Source organism: Lissotriton vulgaris, unplaced genomic scaffold, assembly GCF_964263255.1.
Source record: "Lissotriton vulgaris unplaced genomic scaffold, aLisVul1.2 SCAFFOLD_285, whole genome shotgun sequence".
NCBI classification, from domain to species: domain Eukaryota; kingdom Metazoa; phylum Chordata; class Amphibia; order Caudata; family Salamandridae; genus Lissotriton; species Lissotriton vulgaris.
Window position 1 is genome coordinate 1376611 of NW_028246414.1, and position 20141 is coordinate 1396751.

General features: G+C 44.0%; 1 protein-coding gene across 2 annotated transcripts in view; it reads left to right on the forward strand.

Moving 5' to 3' along the window:
• The window catches only part of LOC147665960 (copine-5), a 1339740-nt gene that overhangs the window by 1167353 nt on the left and 152246 nt on the right, over nucleotides 1-20141 (forward strand). For both annotated transcript variants that reach the window (XM_086949376.1, XM_086949377.1), the window contains one exon: nucleotides 9595-9648. In XM_086949376.1, the coding sequence (XP_086805502.1) occupies nucleotides 9595-9648 (54 nt within the window). The remainder of the gene's footprint in view (nucleotides 1-9594; nucleotides 9649-20141) is intronic.

Below are 20141 nucleotides of genomic sequence, written 5' to 3' on the forward strand. Positions count from 1 at the left end.
TCATTCCTGCCTACATATCCATAAACTCACTCACTCACTCACTCACTCACTCACTCACTCACTCACTTGCTTGCTCACTCACTGACTCAGTGCTCACTCACTCACTCCCTCACACATTTAACAATTGTCTCAGTGATCGAGAATCCGGTCACACACACAAACATGCAGGCACAAACTCACGCCCTCACTCAGTGACTGATTGATATACACTCACAAACAGTCGCACACTCACAGTTCCACAGGTCACAGCATATTCACCCCAGTAAACACCAATCCGAATTTAAACAAAGTCGAGTCGCAGCTCGTGCTCCTCAGTACTTCCCTTTCCTAGCACAAAAGATGAAAAAAATCCGGCCTACAGATATTAAATGGTCAAAAAACATTGCACCTTCACATGCACAACAGACAGTGCCGGGAGTTGTCAAGATCCGAGTTACAGATATGGATTGCAGTTACGCATTCTGCTGTCAACAGTCGAGACAAGGAGTTACTCCAGCCTCGCAAACAGTTCACGGTGGAGTATAATTTAACCAGGTCACGACGCCACCATTAGCCTCTTTTGGTGTATGTCCTGCCGAGTGTTTTTTTGGTAAATGCAGCTCTGGAATGTTGGCCCTTTTAATGACTGGTTGCAGATGAATCCCATTCACATTTCTACAAGTTTACATTCCGGGGTATGAGTGGAAAGAATGATTGGAGTAATGAATTCTGGGGCAGATTTGCAAACCCCTTGCGCCTCTTTTACGCCGCCATTGCGTCACTTTTGTGACGCAGCAGCAGCTCAAAAGATGCGCCATGGTGCGTCAGTAGGAGGCGTTCTGGCACGGGGGGGGGGGGCGTTCCGGCGCAGGAACACCTCCTAAAAGTGGCTGAGTGAAATCTACAAGATTTCACTCAGTCACTTTGGGGCACATGCTGCGTCAAAACCCTGCGCCTGCTTGTTGCAGGCGTAAGGATTGACACAGCATTGTAAGAATAAGCCCCCCTAGAGCATTGCTGGAGCTGCATCGCGCTTGCAACGCAACTCCAGCAATGCGTCACTTTTACGGCACAGATGCGTGACGCATCTGTGCCGTTTTTGCCCCATGGTACGCCGCATTGTAAATGCGGCGCATCCATGGTGGCGGAGGCAAGGCGCACAATAAGTGGCGCATCCCTGCTGATATACAGGGATGCTCCACTTATTGTAAATATGCCCCTCTGTTTTTACGAATTATAGCCAGTAGAGCACAGAGAAACTCAAAGATTGAGGTTACTCATACCTCAGTGACACCAGTGCTTTAAATGGAAATAAAAAAGTGCAGGTACTCACTATTTAAAATACCTGTTTGCTCCTGAGACGTGGCAGTACTCATTCATTAAATGTATTACAGCAGTGCTGAGACGTGCTGGAACTTTCTCTGTCAAACTAAAGACGTTCAGGAATTCAGGACTGAGTAACACTTACTGTTAAATGAAATGAAACACCCAGACACAAAGTGACACGCTCACACACTAAATTGCACACCTTTCCAAAATAACTTACATACTAACATGATAGAGCACGCAGGTCACCTGACTCTTATTTTACCAAAATATACACTTTTGGGCCCATAACGCGTTTATCACTATATTTTATTTGTCAGGTAACTTACACACCACGATCAGTAATTCTTGTTTCCTTACTTTTATTTCCGTGTACCTGACTTACCACTCCTTGTCACAGGTACCTAAGATCTCAACGGATCCGGAGCTAGCAGTGGGTAGGAAGATAATACAAACAAAAAATACCATATACCATTGAAATTGTTTGCACTTTTGTAATAACCACAAACGCAGGAAGTTTAAAACACCTTTATCTAATTAATCTTCATCATTCAATGCCATGAGAATGAAATTTACACAGATCAAAACATCAATAACTAAAATCAGAAATATAATATAGCTATGAATCAAAGTAAGAATCATCTATAACTCGAAAAATAAAGGGAGGGAAAAATAAGGAACACTCTAAAATTTGTCTACCAGACTTTCACGACGTTGCTAAAGGTGGGTAAGGAAAAGGAACATACTAAGCAATGCTGATTTTTTTTAATATACTAATCGATTTAGAATAAACGATACTTTCCAAGATGTACTTATTTTCTAAAGGGAGGGTAAGAGTGGAACATACTAGATATGCAAAACAAATTCAGTGTTTGACTAAAGGTAGGGAAAAATAGGGAACATGCTAGAAAAAATATTTTACGTGAGAGTCAAATGACAGAGAAATTTGACATAGGCAGGATTGCTTTATTTAAGACGGAGAGAGAAAAGATTTAGATAGACAAACACCCACACAGGATATATTTACCTAGAGCAGGACGGAGACTAACCCTGGCCACGGGTCAGTTTGGGAAAGGCGGGAAAGGATGCTCAAGGACTTAGGATGCCAGTAGGCGAGCAGGTAGAGCTCATGGACAGTCAGGACAGGATCACCCCAGGATTTGGATCAGGACTGGGCTCACCAAAGGGTACGACCAACACCTGCAGCTTCGGATGCAACGCCTGCGCTACTCCCTCTCTGCAAGGAATCTGCCAATAACCCCGATTGGGTTCTCGAATCTCCCAGCAAAGTGCTTCGCCAGCACTTAAGGTTTTTCCACCCAGACTGAGTTTGTGGAAATTACCGACAGAGTGCTCTGCGGCTCTCTGTATCAATCACCTATAGAGTTCGTAGGGTCAGTGACAGGTCAGCTATTCGGACAAGTCGGACAATTTCTCTAGCTAAACCTAGGCTAGTTATACGGTTTTCGGGTCAGTGTACCCACCAATGTTGCAAGTGAAAGGATCCCCAACTTCGGATTGGACAAGAGAGGTGGTTAGGTCATGACACCACCTATAATTTTAACTTTCCCATACAAAATATTCAAGTTTTGAACCCACCCCTTACATTCCAGTTCCCATGGCATAGAAATTCAGAAAACAATAGCACACACATTACAACACTACAATGTAACAAATACAGGTATGAGTTTGAGTCTTCTCGCTGGGTTCTCGGGTCATTTTCCCAGGAGCATCTTAGCTTCGGCAGCCAGCTGGCAGATTTCCACTGCTGCATGACTCTTTTCCCTCATCATGTGATTAGTACCGCACGGGCTTCAAAGATGGAAGGGCGCACCTCTCCCAGGCCCGCAAAGATCGATACATGAAAAGTAAGCGAAAACAATTTAGAAACACAGAAAAAACGAATACACTGTATACCGTGATTGGCTATACTACATCCCTTACTTTATAATAACTATAGCATTAGGAGTTAAGCAGAACAAAACGGCTGAGCTAAAGCAGTGCAAGCGAAGAGCATGTGAGAAACAAAGCAGCCATCTTCAGCAGTACTGCGCATGAGCGACAAGTTCTCTCCAGAACTGCGAGTGCTTCACATCACATGGGTATGACCGACGCATGCGCAGACTAGAATCCCGCATATCAGCGACCATTTTAGATGCAAGCGTAGTTAGGATTGGTAAACACATAGGCAAGCGTCACTGGGACACCCCCGTGTAGTGTAAAAGTGAAATATTAATAAGACAAACGTGTTGGTTATGACGTTAACGTTATTCGAGGTTCATGAGAACAAGCAAGTCGCGTAACGTGCGAATCCTTGCTCCATCACTAACAGGTAGATGCTTGTACCCGGTCAATACATATGCACACATTCCATTACACATTCATGTTTGGTGATGTAAACCACTAGCGGCCCTCAACATTTTGAACAGGAACAAAACTAAGGCTGGGATCGCACAAAGTCTGGCGAGTGTGAATTGAAATCCTTTGTGAAGAAATTGGCACCTGTGTGCCTGTCTAGAAAATTGCTACGTAAAATGTGCATTGGCTATTCCAAATAAAAATTACCTACTAGGTGATGATTACTTCTCAGTGCGTTAGAAAACACAACAATTAACAATAATTCGTTCGTTTGTAAATAGCCCCAAACTTTTTTCATTTTGCTCTAATTTTCCAACTAAATATCAGTGTTTTATCTTGAAATGATAACTGCATTGATTGAAGTCTGCCATCCCGAATCAGATTTTCTGTTCAGACTTCTTCAGCAGGGCCTCAAAGTTGAGGTTGCCAATTTGTGGCCGACAGCTTGTTTTCACAAGCGCAATTTTCAAAAATGTTTTTCAACATTCGTACTGGTGATACTGAACACAAAACACAGCAATCCGTGAGTCCCTGCATATATGTGAGGGAGAGAGCAAAAAGCTGAAAGAGCTTTTGAAATACAGGAGCTGAGAAAGAATGATATGAGCAAGTGTGTTAGGAGGGCAAGTAAGTCTTTTGTTGGGGTCAAAATGTCCCATAGGTTCTTGTTAAGGGAGATAAGTTAGTTTGATCAATGGTACATGGAGCTCAGCATGCAAAAGAAGTTATTTTTATTTGAGTAGAGGGGAGGTGGAGGAGGAACTGGAGGGGGCTATGTTCAAAGACCAGCTCTAACACTCAGGGTCACCGAGTCAACATGGCGATCACAAAACTTACATGGAATGTAAAGGGCCTTAATTCACCAACCAAGTGCCTCAAACTGTGAAAATACTTGCTAGACCAGCGACATACACCATGTCGCTGGTCTAGCAAGGAAACCCAGGAAACCCATTTCAAACTGGATGAGGAGCACAGGTTATGACAGGTTATGACAAAAGGCATTCCCCGTGATGTACAAGTCCTCTGCTCTTACCAAGTACAATGGTGTGGCTCTTTTCTTTCAATCATCATTGAAATTTATACCTTAGGGTTTCAAATCTGACCGAAAAGGGAGAATTGTCTTGCTGAAGGGGCGAATTGGGGATCTGATGTGTTGCCGCTGTCTATGCTCTTAATTCCAATCAAATGGACGCTCGCTTCCTGCTTTAGTGGGGGAATTGCAGAGGGTGAGATTTTCCTAATGGGAGAATTCAGTCTTACTTGGGATTCAGGAATAGAGAGTACTTATCCTCATAAATCTCCCACTGGTAGCTTTTCCAAGGCCCTGAAAAAAGTGGTGCATTTGCTTTGTGTGATAGATGCAAGGAGGACCCTCCATACAAAGTCGCACGACAACACATTCTTTTCACACTTGCATCGTACATATTCAAGACTAGACTATGTGTTCCTTAGCCAATTCCTCAGTGTTTTTTCTCTACCTCCACTACTAAGGATCGCCTCCTAAGGGATGATATTCGTAAGGCCATTATAGAATTTGTACAATTGAACAACCCACAGAATACTACCCCTGCCAATAGCAGCAATCAGAGGGAACTGCATATCACTAGTCTCAGCACATAAAAAAAGCAAAGGGCTCAAGATAGACTATCACTCAAGACAGAGCTGCTCACGACAGAACGGGAGCATAAAGAACACTCGACTCTAGCCCTGGACGGAAGATCGCTGCCCTAAGGGGAAAGATTAACACTATGTATACTAACAGTACTGAATTCACTCTTTTATATCTTAAATGCATGAGCTATGTGTTGTAATGCTCCTCCTCATTCCCCCCTCAACTGTTGGTATGTCCTGCCAGAGCTTGCCTTAAAAGGTTGGCATCTCTCCGGCAGTCTTGGAGAGTGGGTGACAAAATAAAGACTACTCTTACCTTCTTCTGCCTCAGAGTTTCATCTTTATAACACTATGAACAAGGCAATACAGTAGGATCACATCTGGCACGGCAGCTTAGAGTCAAGTGAGAGAGGGAATACATTAGGGCAATTAATGGGAGTCGGTGGGCCAGTTGTCTCAGATGCAGAGAAGGCTCAAATCTTTGGCAGTTTTTATGAGAGGCTATATACCGAAGCTCACACAGACGAGCACATCCAATTGAACTATCTAAATGGCGCCAAACTCTCTCAAGTGGCAGCAGCTCAAAACGAGATTTTGGGAGGATCTATAAGCAAAGATAAGCTCCAGACAGTTATCACAGCCCAGAAACTCCATAAGTCACCAGGGCAGTATGGGCTTATGTTTGAATTTTACAAAACATTTATCTCCGACCTTGTGCCTTGCCTGATGGCCCTTTTTAATCACATGGTGGAGTCTAGTGTGGTCACCTTATCTATGAGTGAAGCACTAGTCTCGTTGATCCTGAAACCCAGTAAGGAGCCAAGCTCCTGTGCTTCATACAGACCCATAGCCTTGCTTAACTTGGATGCCAAGTTATACTAAAAAATACTGGCCTCCAGACTTCATGATATGATCCACCCTCTTCAGTCTGGCTTTATTAAAGATGAGCAAACTCACAACAAATTTGAGATAGGTTGTCCATCTGATCAAAAAGGTCCACTAAGAAAAGGATACTGGCAGTTCTTCTGCCCCTCGATGGCAGAGAAGACCTTCGATCGTGTGGTCTGGTCCTTTTTATTTCATACCCGACAGCACTTTGGCTTCTGCGACTGATTCATAGCCATGATCTTGGCTAATTATGCCTCCTACTGATCGTGGGTTTTAGTTATTGGAGTGAGCTCTGACCTGTTTCACTTAAGGAGAGGGACGCAGCAGGGGTGTCCACACTCCCCGCTCTTATTTGCCCTCAGCATTGAACCCCTAGCAGTCAAAATATGCATGTCTCCCTCCATTCACAGGCTCCCTATGGGTCAATGGATTATAAAATCTACTTGTTTGCAGATGACATACAACTGGCATTTACTGGCCCTCAGCCCTCGTTGGACGGTCTCCAAGAAGAATTGCGATTATATGGGGAGGTAGCAGGATTGCGTATTAACCTTCAGGAATCTTTTTTGCTCAATCTGACCCTAAACACCACTGATATGGAGACTTTGATGGTCTCCTCCCCCTTTCAATAGGCAAAAAAGACATTGACTGATTGGGTGTTATACTCACTGCTAGACTATAAGACCTGCATCAAATTAACTACCCCCCACTCCTACAACACAAACCTTTTTTTAGGCCTAAACGTTTCTTTCTAATACCTATAAGTCACCCCTAGTTTAGGCCCTGAACCGCCCAGAGGGCAGGGTGCAGTGCATTTGAAGGTAGGACATGTACTTTTGAGTTTTACATGTCCTGGTAGAGAAAAACTCCTAAAGTCGTTTTTCACTCCTGCAAGGCCGACCTCGCCCATAGAATAACATCGGAGTTACCTTATTACATTTAACAAGCTATAACTTCCAATTAGGAACAGGTAGACAAGTCAAGATTGGTGTCTAAAGAATTATCAGTAAATGCCCTTTTTAATGGTAAAGTCAGATTTTAATTACAGTTCTGAAAATGCCACTTTTAGAAACTTGGTATTTTCTTGCCCTAACCATTTGATTCTTGCAGCCTGATCCTGTTTTACATGATTTGGTGTACTGCCAGTTGATGACTGTGAGACAAAGGGGCGATAAGTGTTGCAAGGATTTCCCACTCTGAGTCAATGAGGGTGCAGAGCTGTCACCTACAACACTTGCACATCACAAAGGCTCTCTCTGAGCACAAATTGTTTGACACTGGTCAATTGTGACCCTAGACAAGCTGAGGCCAGGACAGGGAGGAAGGGGATGCCTGACACCTCAGGGGGATGGAAACCTCTAGAAGCTTCCTCCACTTGAAAGTGGGTACCAGGCAATAAGTATGGGACCTCTGACCCCAGCTCTTCAGTTCACTTGTGGGCCTGTGGCCTCTGCCAAGAAGACCTGCTGTGCTGCTGAAAGGACTGTCACTCTGCTGGACTGCTGCTCTGGAGGAATGCTGTCCTTCTATGCTGCTATGCTGACCTGCTGCCTGCTGCCCTCTTGCCTTGGTGAGACGGGCTGGACCTGCATCTGTTGAACCCAGGACTCAAGAGTGACACCAAGGGCTAGTTGGCTGGCCTCCGACCTAGAGCCTCAGAGACAGAATGCTCCAACAAGCTTGAACCCAGCACCTGGGCTCTGCCACATGTAAGCCCAACCTTGCTAAGTGGTGCTTCCCCAGTCCTGTACCCTTAGAAGGGGGCCTGAAGGTGCTCTGCCAGCCCATCTGTTATTCCAGCAGAACATGCATCTCTTCTGCTGTGCGGCTGAACCCCAAGCAGAACTGATGCATTGCCTTTGCTTCATAGACTTTCCCGACACAAGAACTTCACATTGCATCGAGCCCCATCAAAACCACTGCTGCGAGACGCATCCCCAACGCAGGCCCTTTCCTCTTGTCAATGACAACCTCAACAATTATGCAGGACTCCACATCGCAAGCCCCACAGCTTCTTTGGAACAAGCAAGTAGGCGACACATCCTCAACCAGGGCCTCGCATCTCCTTTGCTGCACGGCATCCTCTAGACAAGACTCTACAGTTATCCACAACCAGGATTAAAGGTACTCTTGTTTGACGGATCTAGCTGGGTCTAAGGAGCCGGAACATGCTCCATCATGCTCGGCCTGAACTTGAGACTTTTTTCGGTTTAGCATGACCATGGATCCAAAGCTGGCACTTTGTGGAGCAATATTCAATGAAATATTTAAAATTGCATGTCTTTAGTTCTACTGATTGAATTTTTGTGTCTTTGGTCTTGATTTATTAATAGCAATTTTCCCTATTTTTCTACATTTGTTGTGAGGGTTTTCTTGTGTTTTATTGTCACTTTATTACTGATTGAAGTGTTGCATAAATAATCTACACATTGCCTCTACGTGAAGCATGGCTGCTCTTTGTCAGAGGGTTGAGCACAGGCTAATTTGGGGTGTGCTTGTGACTTCACCCTAACAAGTATTGTGGTTGCTGCTTGAGTAGGGTTCTACCCCCTCAACCAGTAACCCAATTACTCATAGTCAATATTAGTGTAATAGAAAATGGTCAGAAGGTGGAACACAATGCCCATAAAGGCGAGCTGCCTTTGTCATCTTGCAGCTGATTTTGCTACCTTTAAGGCGAGGGGTCACTAAAGCAGTGCCAGGGGCTGCAAGGGGCAAGCCAGGGGTCACAACTGCGGCCCATGGTGACCCCTAAATGATGTCCATGGTGCTAGAAGAACCACAAGCTCCCTTGCACAGCCTGCTCTTGCAGCTTGCAAGGAAGGCGTTGACTAGCACAGTACTTCAACAGCTTCAAAAATGTCACTTTGGTCAGGCCATATCCAGGAGAAAGAGTGTGGACTCTATATAGGGTGACTAGGATTCTCGAATTCGTTGGGACTATCTGATGTTTTCCCCATGTGTCCTGATACATTTCCTTAAATTTAGGCCTTGACACGGTTTTCCGTATGGGTCGACTGAACACAGAGAAAGGCAAGTTTTTAGGTGTTTCAGTGCAGAATAGCGGTCCCTACTTGAAGGCATTTAGCTAACACATGTGACACTGTGTGTACAAGTTGCATTGAATTCCCCTTAGTGAGCCGTTGTCTGCGTTTTGCAAGTTGTCGGGCACATTCAATGAAATCATTCTGAACCTTATGGTCATTTTAAAACGGTCTGGTTTTTTTATATAAAAAAAATCAGATCACCTTACGTTTTGGGTTTGTTTTTCTTTTTTCTTCACTGGTGAAGAATATGCTCGAATGAGCCAGTAGTTCCCGCCAAAAGTTGCATATCTTCTGTGGGATTCTGTGTGATATTTTATTAAATAGTCTATCGTTGTTTTGTTTTTGAATATTAATGTGACATAATCATCTTAACTCTTTTTTCCAGGTAATAAATCCCAAAAAGAAAATGAAGAAAAAGAAGTACGTAAATTCGGGAACGGTAAGTCCTTTTCTTTCAATGGCTTGATTTCCTCTTATTTACGTACCTTGAAGGAATGATTTTCCTCGTGAGTGTGAGATCTTTCAGGGTAATGCTGCTGAGGAAAGTGCTATGTGGAGCCTCCTTGGAAATACTGCCCACTGCCTACTTAAAGGCTCAACAAAGGGGCCTCGGCCTCCCTGGGTAGGTGCTATAGCTGTGTGCTACTTACCCTATGGTTCAATAGTAATGCTGCATGACAAGATTGTAGTGCTGTGCTCTCCTGACCTGCACTTCGTGCTATCCGATGCCGGCGGTGTAGGGGTAGGACGATCGCCTACTACTCCAGAGACCAGAGCCTTATACACAGAGGCCCAATCCCTGATGTACGAATCGCCGGTCATTGATGTTGCATTTTAATCCTGACTATTAGGCAAGGAACAGTGCAATTGAGGTACAACATTCCCGCAACTGGTAATAAGTATATAAACCTGAAACAAAATTATTGTTTGTAGACTTTATCACAGAGGTCCTGATGAATGGCGTGTCAATGCACCATAGCGAGAAACATGTTGACCGATTTTAAACACCTCCTAGTCTAGTCTAGAGCTAGGGAACATTAATTCCAGCAAGCCCAGCCTAATCCACTTTTAATTGAAGCAAGGGACCACCCGAATAAAGTTGTCTCAGGTACCCTGTGCTCCATTTTAATCCACTTTCTGTCTACAACCTTCAGGCCCCACACACGCACTTCACCCATAGGCAGTTGGATTAAAAGATCTCCGCTAAAGAGCCCCTCTTTGAGGTGAGCCCATTGGGTATTGCACCACCTGCCCAACGAGGAGCACTGCCTATGATGAAGCATGACACCTGCAAAGGTGTGTGAGGCAACTATATCCAACACAATGGATACCCAGTGGTAGGTTTGCAAACGCGAATCACCACGCTTTCCCTCTTCTTTCTTGTGACCAGCACACCACTCCTGTTTAGGAACAGCACTGTCCAATTTCTTGGTAAAGTGCTTAGAGAAGCCACCTCACACCTCTGCTACTCTGTGGTTACACTGTGTTGCTAGTAGTAGTATGTTCTCTCAGCCCTTTGCTTTATAGTGGTGCTCTCTGCTGCCAGTCCTAAAACTAAGGTACAGGCATCTGTACTTCTCGCTTTTCGGCTCTACAGTGGTTTGGTAGGCGTCCTCTTCGTTCCCAATGTTGTGATGTGTGAGGATGACCCAAGGGTCCATTTATGAGCTGCTGATCCTTTTGGTTTACGGTAGCTCTCTGTGCTGCGTACACTGTTGCGCTGTAGTAGTGCGGAGTTCTCCTGACCTTATGGCTCTATATTAGCGCTGTTTCTGCTCATGCTATTGCTCATTGACAGTGCTGTGTGCTCCTAATCCTAGGATTCCATAGTAGTGCTTTGTGCTGCTTACTCCATGGCTCTATGGTAGCGCTAGTACTGCTAACTGTATACTCAGTGGTAGTGCTGTGTGCTATTGGTCCTATGGTGGTGCTGTGTGCTATTGGTCCTGCGGTCCTATTGTGGCGCTGTTTATTGTTGGTCCTGCGGTTCTATGGTGGTGCTGTGTGCTGTTGGTCCTATTATGGTGCTGTACTGTTGGTCCTGCGGTTCTATGGTGGGGCTGTGTGCTGTTAGTCCTATTGTGGCGCTCAAGGCCCATAGGAATCAATGGCAATTACCGAATCGGTAAATGCATAATCGAGGGTTTCAGGACAAAAATGGTGGTGCAATGGGGAGTTTAGTTTCAGCCTTAAGTGTTGCCCATTTCTGATGCCATTGCCCTCTGCCTGTTCAATGCACTTGCTCCTCGATAAACCCATGTGCTACTACTTTCTGCAAGAGTAGTCTTAATAAAGCAATTTAATTACCATTGAAGTGCTGATGTAATATTGGTTGCAATTAATTTGATAACCCGTGAAGTGCAAATGTAATATTGGCTGCAATTAATTTGATTACCTTTGAAGTGCCGAAAATGATTACTTTCAGGTTTTGTTTCATTTTTTGCTGTACAGGAAATATTAGATTGAGTGTGTGACTTCCCATGGATATGAAGGTCACATGCAAATATGTTTCTCGTCTTCTCCTGCATGTGTAAAATGATCTTTTATATGCTGGATATTACCCTACTAAGGCCGATGCATTTTTTGTTTATTCGCCATTCTTTCAAGCAGTAGCTCCAATATTGGTAATTTCAATATGGATGTCTTTGACTGTCATATTATAAACGGAGGGTTGGATCGTAGTGAATTGCCCATTTCTTAACATATCAACCAGGCCTCGATTCTGTACTACTGGTGAACGCTCACAGATTATGGCCGGCTTACCTTAAATAAACAGTGGTGGCTGGTACGGGAACGGGGGTGGGAGGGTGAAAAAAATGTAACAGTTACCTCTGCACGCTGCCGTCTCTCCTCCATCGTCTCTCCTCCACTTCTCTTCCTGACTCCCAGAAGCAGGCTGCACACAGGCTTCCATAAGCCAATTAAAATGCTGCTCTCACCAGCATGACATCAGCATTGTGATTGGTCTGGGTGGCCAGGTTCTGCGTTTAGACAGGGAGTGGGAGCCTGTGCATGTTCTCCACCCAGGCTGTGCAATACAGCCAGGTGGAGAACATGCTAAGTGTGCATGACTGGCCAGCCCAAGATGGCCAGGCAAACCATCATGCACATTTAAGTGCACATATTTCCTTCTCCCCCTGCTCTGACAGCCCAGCCCGCCCGCCCAAACCTGGCTCACAATGAAAAATAAAATGATAATAACATTGTGTTAGTATCACTTTGTTTTTCCTTTTTGCACTGCTGAAAAGCAGTGATGAGACCCTCTCCGCCTTAGCAGAGGAGCCACTACTGCAAATACTGCACAATCTTGTACAAAGTGAAACTCACACTACATTGTAAATTATTTGAACCAAAGTTAACTTTCAGTAAAGACTGAAAGAAAGTCTAAACCAGAGAAGTTCATAGTGTAAGAGCCATTGGGAGTTTTAATACGAAAATGAGCGGAGAGAGAGTGATTCAGAGGACAACTCCATAGAACCCTAAGGCCTAAAGCGAGAAACAGGACAATCCTAGGCTAGAAGCAATGAAGAAACGTGAAGGGTGGTGAGATGCACACCGTATCAACACATCTTGTCCATATGCTTAACAATTCAAACTTTTTCGGCATGCATACTTGTTCCACGCTTCGCCTCATTGCGCAGCAATATCACAAAACACGAGGGGAGCCCACACTGGTTCCACCAAGTTGCACAGCCACAAAGACTATGAATCCAATGAATTAAATCCATTTGTTTAAACTTCACTTTTATCCATATTTTTCTTTCTATTCTTCTTTTTTCAACTCATCCTTCAATTCGTTTTATTCATATCTGTGGCTTAGCGTAGCTATTCACAGTAATTTAAAAGCACAGGTAGGTTTTAGAAGCAATGAAGGGCATATTTCACAGGTAACACACAGCACACAGTCAGTCTATCCATGCAGATGGTCCACAATAACTTACAATGGAAAAAGTGCAGCACATTGACGAATCCTTACGAAAAAATGTAATACACATGCTAATGTGGAAGCAAAAGGAATATCAGTTACGGAGTTTGAGTTGTGTATAGCTTTATAGTAAAGTACAGTGCTTTTAATAAATTATATTCATCTCATTACCACACTAGGCTGTAAAAATAAGTACAAACATTGTTGACAGTTACAGTATATTTACACTTTGAAAAGTTTTATTCGAATTGTAAAAACAAATTCTTAAAAGCATACAAATAAAAATCACATTTATGACAGACAAGTCTAATACAGCTTATATGACTATGTATTGTATATGAGGTTAAAAAGACAAAAAGTCTGTTAAAAACTTTTTTTTTAAAATAAAAAGCATGATAAAAATATGACTAACAAGTATAGTAATTCATTTTAGGTTGTGAGGATTTCAGCTAGTGGGGACGTACAAGTACAAAAATTCCGGTTTACATCGTTTTTCTAAACCTCACAATTGCTCTCAAGAAAGAGGATACAATACCAATGGTGCACTGATTGTCTAGAGATCTTAATTTGTCATATGCCCCTCTACAAGACCTCAAGCCCCATGATAGGGTTTAGCAGTTTCTTCCTAGGATGGCTATAAAAGGTGCAAAAAAGAGTACAATGTATATTTGACTGATATGAAACATCATCACAAGGACAAGTTCTTTTTTCTTTTGACCAGCCATTGCACTGTGGGAAGGTAACAAGTCTGTAAAAGATGCCTAAACAAAAGTAGGTCAGGAGCATGCGATTAAAAGGGGGTTGCTCAATCAAAAGGTACAACTGGATCCCCTCATACACTTTTATCAGATCGTGCTCCATCACAGTCTTCTTACATCTTTCGTCCCGCCATCTTTTGCTCTCAAGGTGTTGTATGAGGGATTTTTTTTAGGGCAGTTCTGGACACGCTCTCCATACTATCTGGGTTGGAGAAGTATTCGGGATGCCCCAATTTCATACAACAAATTTTTGACATAAGAAAACCATTTGATGGTATTGACTCCATCACATGCAAAGCAATCTTTTATTATCTCTCTATTCAGGCTGGTACATGGATTAACCCACACATTATGCCATAATAAGACCGGGGCTGATTTGATGATGTCCGTAACATACGGCAGGGCCAATTCTGTTTGTGCCACATAAGTTGCCGTACTCTTTGGGACGGCCAGTAGGTACCGTAGGAATCGATTCTCAATATGTTGTATAGCCTCCACTGGCTCGATCCCCCAGAGACCGGCTCCATATGTCCCAGTAGAAATACATTTGGTCTTGAAAATCTGCAGTAGTTCCTTTACTGGTCTACCACCTAGTTTTTTAGCGAAATTTACCAGGGCACCAGAGGCTCTGGTAAATGCCAGAACCCTGGCAGTTACTGCGGGTTTCCATGAGCCCTTTCTCTCAAACTGTACACCCAGGTAACAGAATCTGTTGGCAAGCTCTACCCGTCTACCGTCCAAGGAGATCAGACAGGGTGTTCTTCGTTTCTTGGGTCCACAAGACATGGTGTAAGTCTTAGAAACTTTTCCGCGGAGGCCTCTATTTTTCATGAATTCTGCGAATTTCACCAACGCTTTTTGTAGGCCAACCTTAGTCTGGGACAGAATTGCTGCGTCATCCGCGTAGAGGAGTATGGGAATGGGCAACCCATTTACTGTAGGGTAATCGTGGTAGACTTCAGTCAGGATGGGACCGATCTTATTTATATATAGAGTAAAGAGCAGGGGAGCAAGGATGCACCCCTGTCCTACTCCTCTACGGATACGAAACATGTCGGAACCCTCCCCCATCCTACCGAATCTAAAACGAGCAACAGCCCCATTATAAAGCTCTCTAATAAAGGTAAGGATATGATTGTCCAGGCCAATGTCCTTTAAACTTTGCCACAGCTTGCCATGGTCAACACAGTCGAATGCAGAACTAAGGTCTACGAATGTTATAAAAAGATTTCTTTTTTTAGCTTAAATGTACTTAGCTATTATCAGAGCTAAGTTTAGTCCCTGTTCGACTGTCCCTCTTCCTGTTCTAAACCCGTATTGCAGGTTAGAAAGTATCTCTTGTTCTTCCAACCAATCCTGGGTTCGGGCTAGAATGATCCTGCCTGCGACCTTCATAAGGCCATCGAGTATAGAAATTGACCGATAGCAGGCAGGATCATTCCTGTCCCCCTTTTTGTAGATCGGGACAACTACTGCCTTCGACCAGGTGGCAATGAGGCCACTTTTATTTGTAGAGTTTAGTACTCTAGTCAGCACAGATGTCCAGAGGTTAGGTATGCTCTTAAAGATGTCAATAGGGACACAGCGCGGCCCGGGGCCTTACCCGCCGGACTTTCTGATAGAGCCTTAATCACCTCTTCTAGATGAAACTGTATACCCAGTGGAAAGTAGGTACATAATTCCTCAACCATCGGAGCCACAGACAACTTTGGAGGTTTTCCTGGAAGGTCGATATCATTGTACAAGGCCTCAAAGTGATTAACCCAGTCCTGTGATGTAATGGCATTATCTATCTGGGGGCCCTGATGGCCTTGGAGGAATGGGGCGTTGACGGCCTTCTAAAAGGCAGTGTTATCTTTTAATTCAGAGGCTGCATGCAAGGCTGACCATGCCTGTAATTTGAGCTCTTTTTTCCTATTCATTAGAGCAGTCCGATAGATGCGCCTTGCTAACTGGATGTTTGCTCTAGATTGTGGGCAAGAATGAAGAGCTTATTTCAGGGCAGCGAGTGCCTTGGTACAATTTCCATCAAACCAACCTTCAGACCCCTTTGGAAGATTTCGTGGAGTTCTAGTAAGCAATTGTTTTATGCTGGAACAAATTTGTATAAATGAGCCAACAATGGCATGGGGATCATCTTCAGGTGAGAGTCAGATTTTAAAATCCTCGTGTGCGTTCTTAACAAGTTTTTCTAAGAAATTTGTGGGTGTCACCTTTTCCTATTTAATGCAAACCCCTTTTTTTGCTGCAAGTATTGGATTTAGATCATATGTGATGTTATCTTTACTGCTTGAATCAGCATCCCTGACCTTCAGCGTTACAGAAATGGGATAGTGATCACTAAAGCCAGTAGCGATGGTCTCCCAATTTGACACCACACCAGCATAGCGGGTTCACAAAAGAGTGAAAGCAATGGTCGAATTTGACCCCCTCCCATTGAAAGTTGGATTACATTTTTTGGGTGGGCAACACAGTTCATTAATAAAAGAAAGAGAAAATTGAGTTGTTATGATGTTGTACATATTCCCTAACTTAGTGTGGGTAAAGTGACTCATAGTGAGAAGACTAAAGTTTATGCGAGCGGTCAAAGAACTGGGAGAAAGAAAAGAAAAAACTATTTTCTAAAAGAACCCTCACTCACCCTAGTGGTGACATGCTTCATCATGGGGTTCCCACAGGAGGGACCGAATATCCCCCCTGTGTGCTTCGACGCCTGCGATTGCAGCGGAGCAGGTATTTCAAAAAGTGTGATGTGATATATGTGATCAGTGGTGAAAAAGTGAATTGTAAAAGATCACAGCTGGACCCAAACAACTTTATTCTAGGGCCAGTTGTTCACATTAAAAATAGTGAGATCACTTGGTGGTTTATATTAGAACCCCAGTGACCCACTGGGTCACAGTTCTTTGACCGCACGCATAAACTTTAGTCTTCTCACTGTGTTTTTCTTTAATTAGGTACAATACCACTTGTGAATTCACAGCATTAGGTGCTCTTTTGTTGTTGTAAATCGTGATTTGGGGGTTGAAGAGTAGCCTTATAAACCCTTCCTCTCTGGTTGTTTATATATAAAGTGACTCATAGCCTTTTCATTATCGTCATCCATACCACACAGACCCGCTGCTCCTCGGGGACATAGTGAGCAATTAAAGTCCCCTACCCACAACAGAGCCATGTCTCCTGACATATGTTCTTCAATTTTGATGAGGTCCTTTAAGAGTTTATTAATGACATGCTCTCTTTGTACGGGGGGATATTATTATAAAAGTTTACCAACACTAAACTTTGCAGGTGTCCCCATGATGTAATTAAGATCTGGTAATAATCATCAGTGGAAAATTTAACATTGGAGGGTCCAGTAGTAATAGAAATATACGTACATAGACAACCCTTGTGCCTTCAACTTTGACTAGGTGTAGCTGGAGTTAAAAAAAGTTTTGTATCCCACCATGTGAAGCTCTTTATTAGCCCATGTTTCTTGCAGGCATATTATGCCATGACTTAAAGTCAGTGATTGCCACATCGGATCATTGATTTTAGTGGACAAGCCTGCCACATTCCAGGTTATAATACTTCTGGAAAATACAGTTTCCAGTGAAGTATCGATTTCAACGTGTACAGGGGGACTAAAATCATCGCTACCTTCTAGTGGCATGGGACAATTAAACTGTTTGTACACTGGTGGAGTTACTGTGTGGTTACCTATAGTTGACTGAGGTACATGCGCCTTAAGTCCCACTGTACAGTTCGGAGATTGGGCACGATTAAGTGGGTTTATGCAAGATGGTAAATAATTTATAGCACCTATTTCATGAGTTTGATTGGGATTATCTAAAAAGCTGATTACTTTATTACGGTGATTTATTGCATTAACATTAGCATTGTTGTTGTTCAAATGATAATTCTTAATGCTATTATCAAAACTACCATTTATAACTGGCGTCATTAGGTCACCCATGGCTATGTTAAGAGCATAGTTTTTCTCGGTCCCATGCCTCATACCAACATTTCTCCTACCTTCCTGTATGGGGATCTCTCTAGTGTGGGAGCTTTTACTTGATTCCTCATTAGACTGTGATGGAAAAGATGACCAGTCCCTATGATCTTGTAGGCATGGGAGCGTAGATCTGTCACAATTAAGTCAATCTACTCCCTCTAGTCCTGTGAAGACATCAAATCTATTAGCAATCGAGATTTGGAAAGTGGGGGCCCCTTGAAATCTCTGATAAACGTTCTTCGTGATATTATCATGAAGTAATAGAGACCTTGGGTAAAAATAGCTCAAGTTGCGGATCTGAAACCCATCCCCTCCACTTTCATGGTACCAATCATTTAAGTATGGGATGACCCTACGGTCTCTAAAGTTAAATATTACGACATCACCTCTGATGTCTTTGGGCCTCTGTCCCACCCAATCCAGCCGTCTCACAAAAAGGATTTCCTCATTAATATTAGGGGGTAGTGGTCTATTGGTTCTCAGCCAATAAATGACTTTGTTTTTAAGTTCCCTGTAACCTTCGGTTTTCCCTATTGATAGTTCTGGAACCCTAGTTAGTACTGCAGTGTAGGGGGCTGACTCTGGTGGAAGGTCAATTTGCACAATGGGGCGGGTATTTTTACTATTGTCTGAGTTGGCCCTACCATTTTTGCCTCATGTGGTAGGTGAGAAAATTTCATGTCTCGCTTGTCCCTCTGTCCTTGGTAGTTTAGTTTTGCCTATATCTCCCTGTGTTGCCACAGGCCTGGTTTCGTTCCCCTCAGAAGCCTCTGCTCTAGTCGTTGTCTTAGCAGCAATTGGAATTTGAGTTTTCTCTACCAGTGTATGTATGTGTTCTAAGGTGTTCATGGTCTTACTGGTATTTAATATCCCAGGTTCCACTGGCATAGGTTTTATGGCTGCGTTGTTTGATAGATCCTTCAATAGGCCTGAGTTTAGTTTAACAGCTGCCTCAATTGTACCTAATTGCTCAGCTATCCTCTTAACTCTTTCAACAAGTGGAAGAAATAAAGACTTTACTAGAACCTCAATGTTTCCTATGAGCTCATGTGTTAAAGAAGGAGACATTTGGGCCTGACCTGGAATTGACTTTTCTATTGTAATCTCGGTTCCTGCGGTTTGATGTTGAAGGGGATGTGAATTGGTCTTGGTCATTTTAGCCTGTCTACCCCCGTGTTTGTTTCCACCTCTTTTTCTCTTTAGTGTATGTCCTTTTGTTTGTATTGGAGCCCGAGGTTTGTTAGTTATTATAGGGTTTCGAGGTTTCTGTAGCAGAGATTCGTCTGATGTTATTACTAAGGGACGTTCTATACTCGAATCTTTACTGCTATATAGCCTATTGGACTCAGATACATTTGTGGCATCTTTAAGCTGGGGGGAGTGCTAATGTTACTATGCCAAGAGCTGTCCCTGTCTGGGTTAGGCGTCAGGGTAGTCACTAGCTTAAGGGGTCCTAAGGATGAACGTTTATTTTGAAGTTCAGTTGAGATGCGGCGCTCGGTTATGGCTATCTCACGGTCCAGCCTGGAAGCCGCCCTTGTGATAAATTTGATCGAGCGTGCCTCTCACAGACCCACCCACTAGTGATTTCCTTCCCTTTGGGGCCCTTGGTGTTATAATCTGCTATTTATAATATAACAATACGTGATTTAAAAAAAGATATTTAAGTGAGCAAAAGCCCCACCAACAATGTGCAATATAGCAGGCAGTTATTCTCATAAGGTCCAGAGTCACATGGCCAAGTACCTTAACCCTTGTTTGTCTCTAGTAGGCTGGAGCGAGATGTAAAGGGATAGGCCCAGCCCGGCCTCCGAGGGCCTCCGTGGGCCACAGAGGGCCTGCCCTTTGCCCAGGCTTAGCCCGGCGCAGTCCCGCGCGCGGTCCCGCGACGTGGGGAGTAGCAGGGAATTTAAGCACCTCCTTGAGCAGGTGAAGGCGGCTCCGGCCGCGAAGGCTGCTGGTTCTAGTAGTCCTTCCCCAGGCAGGTCTCCCGCCCACTGCGGCCGCGCTCGAGTGTTGCGGAGCTGCGGCGACGGGAGGAGACCCCGGGCGGCAATCAAAGAAGTGGCGGTGATGCGGGCACAAGGAGCGGGCTCGGAGAAATGCCCCAAACAGCAACAAAGAGCACACTGGTGCAAACAAGGTACGTCCCCCGTTCCGCCGGGGATAGCAGGGAATTTAAGCACCTCCTGGCGCAGGTGAAGGCGGCTCCTGGCCGCGAAGGCTGCTGGTTCGAGTAGTCCTTTCCCAGG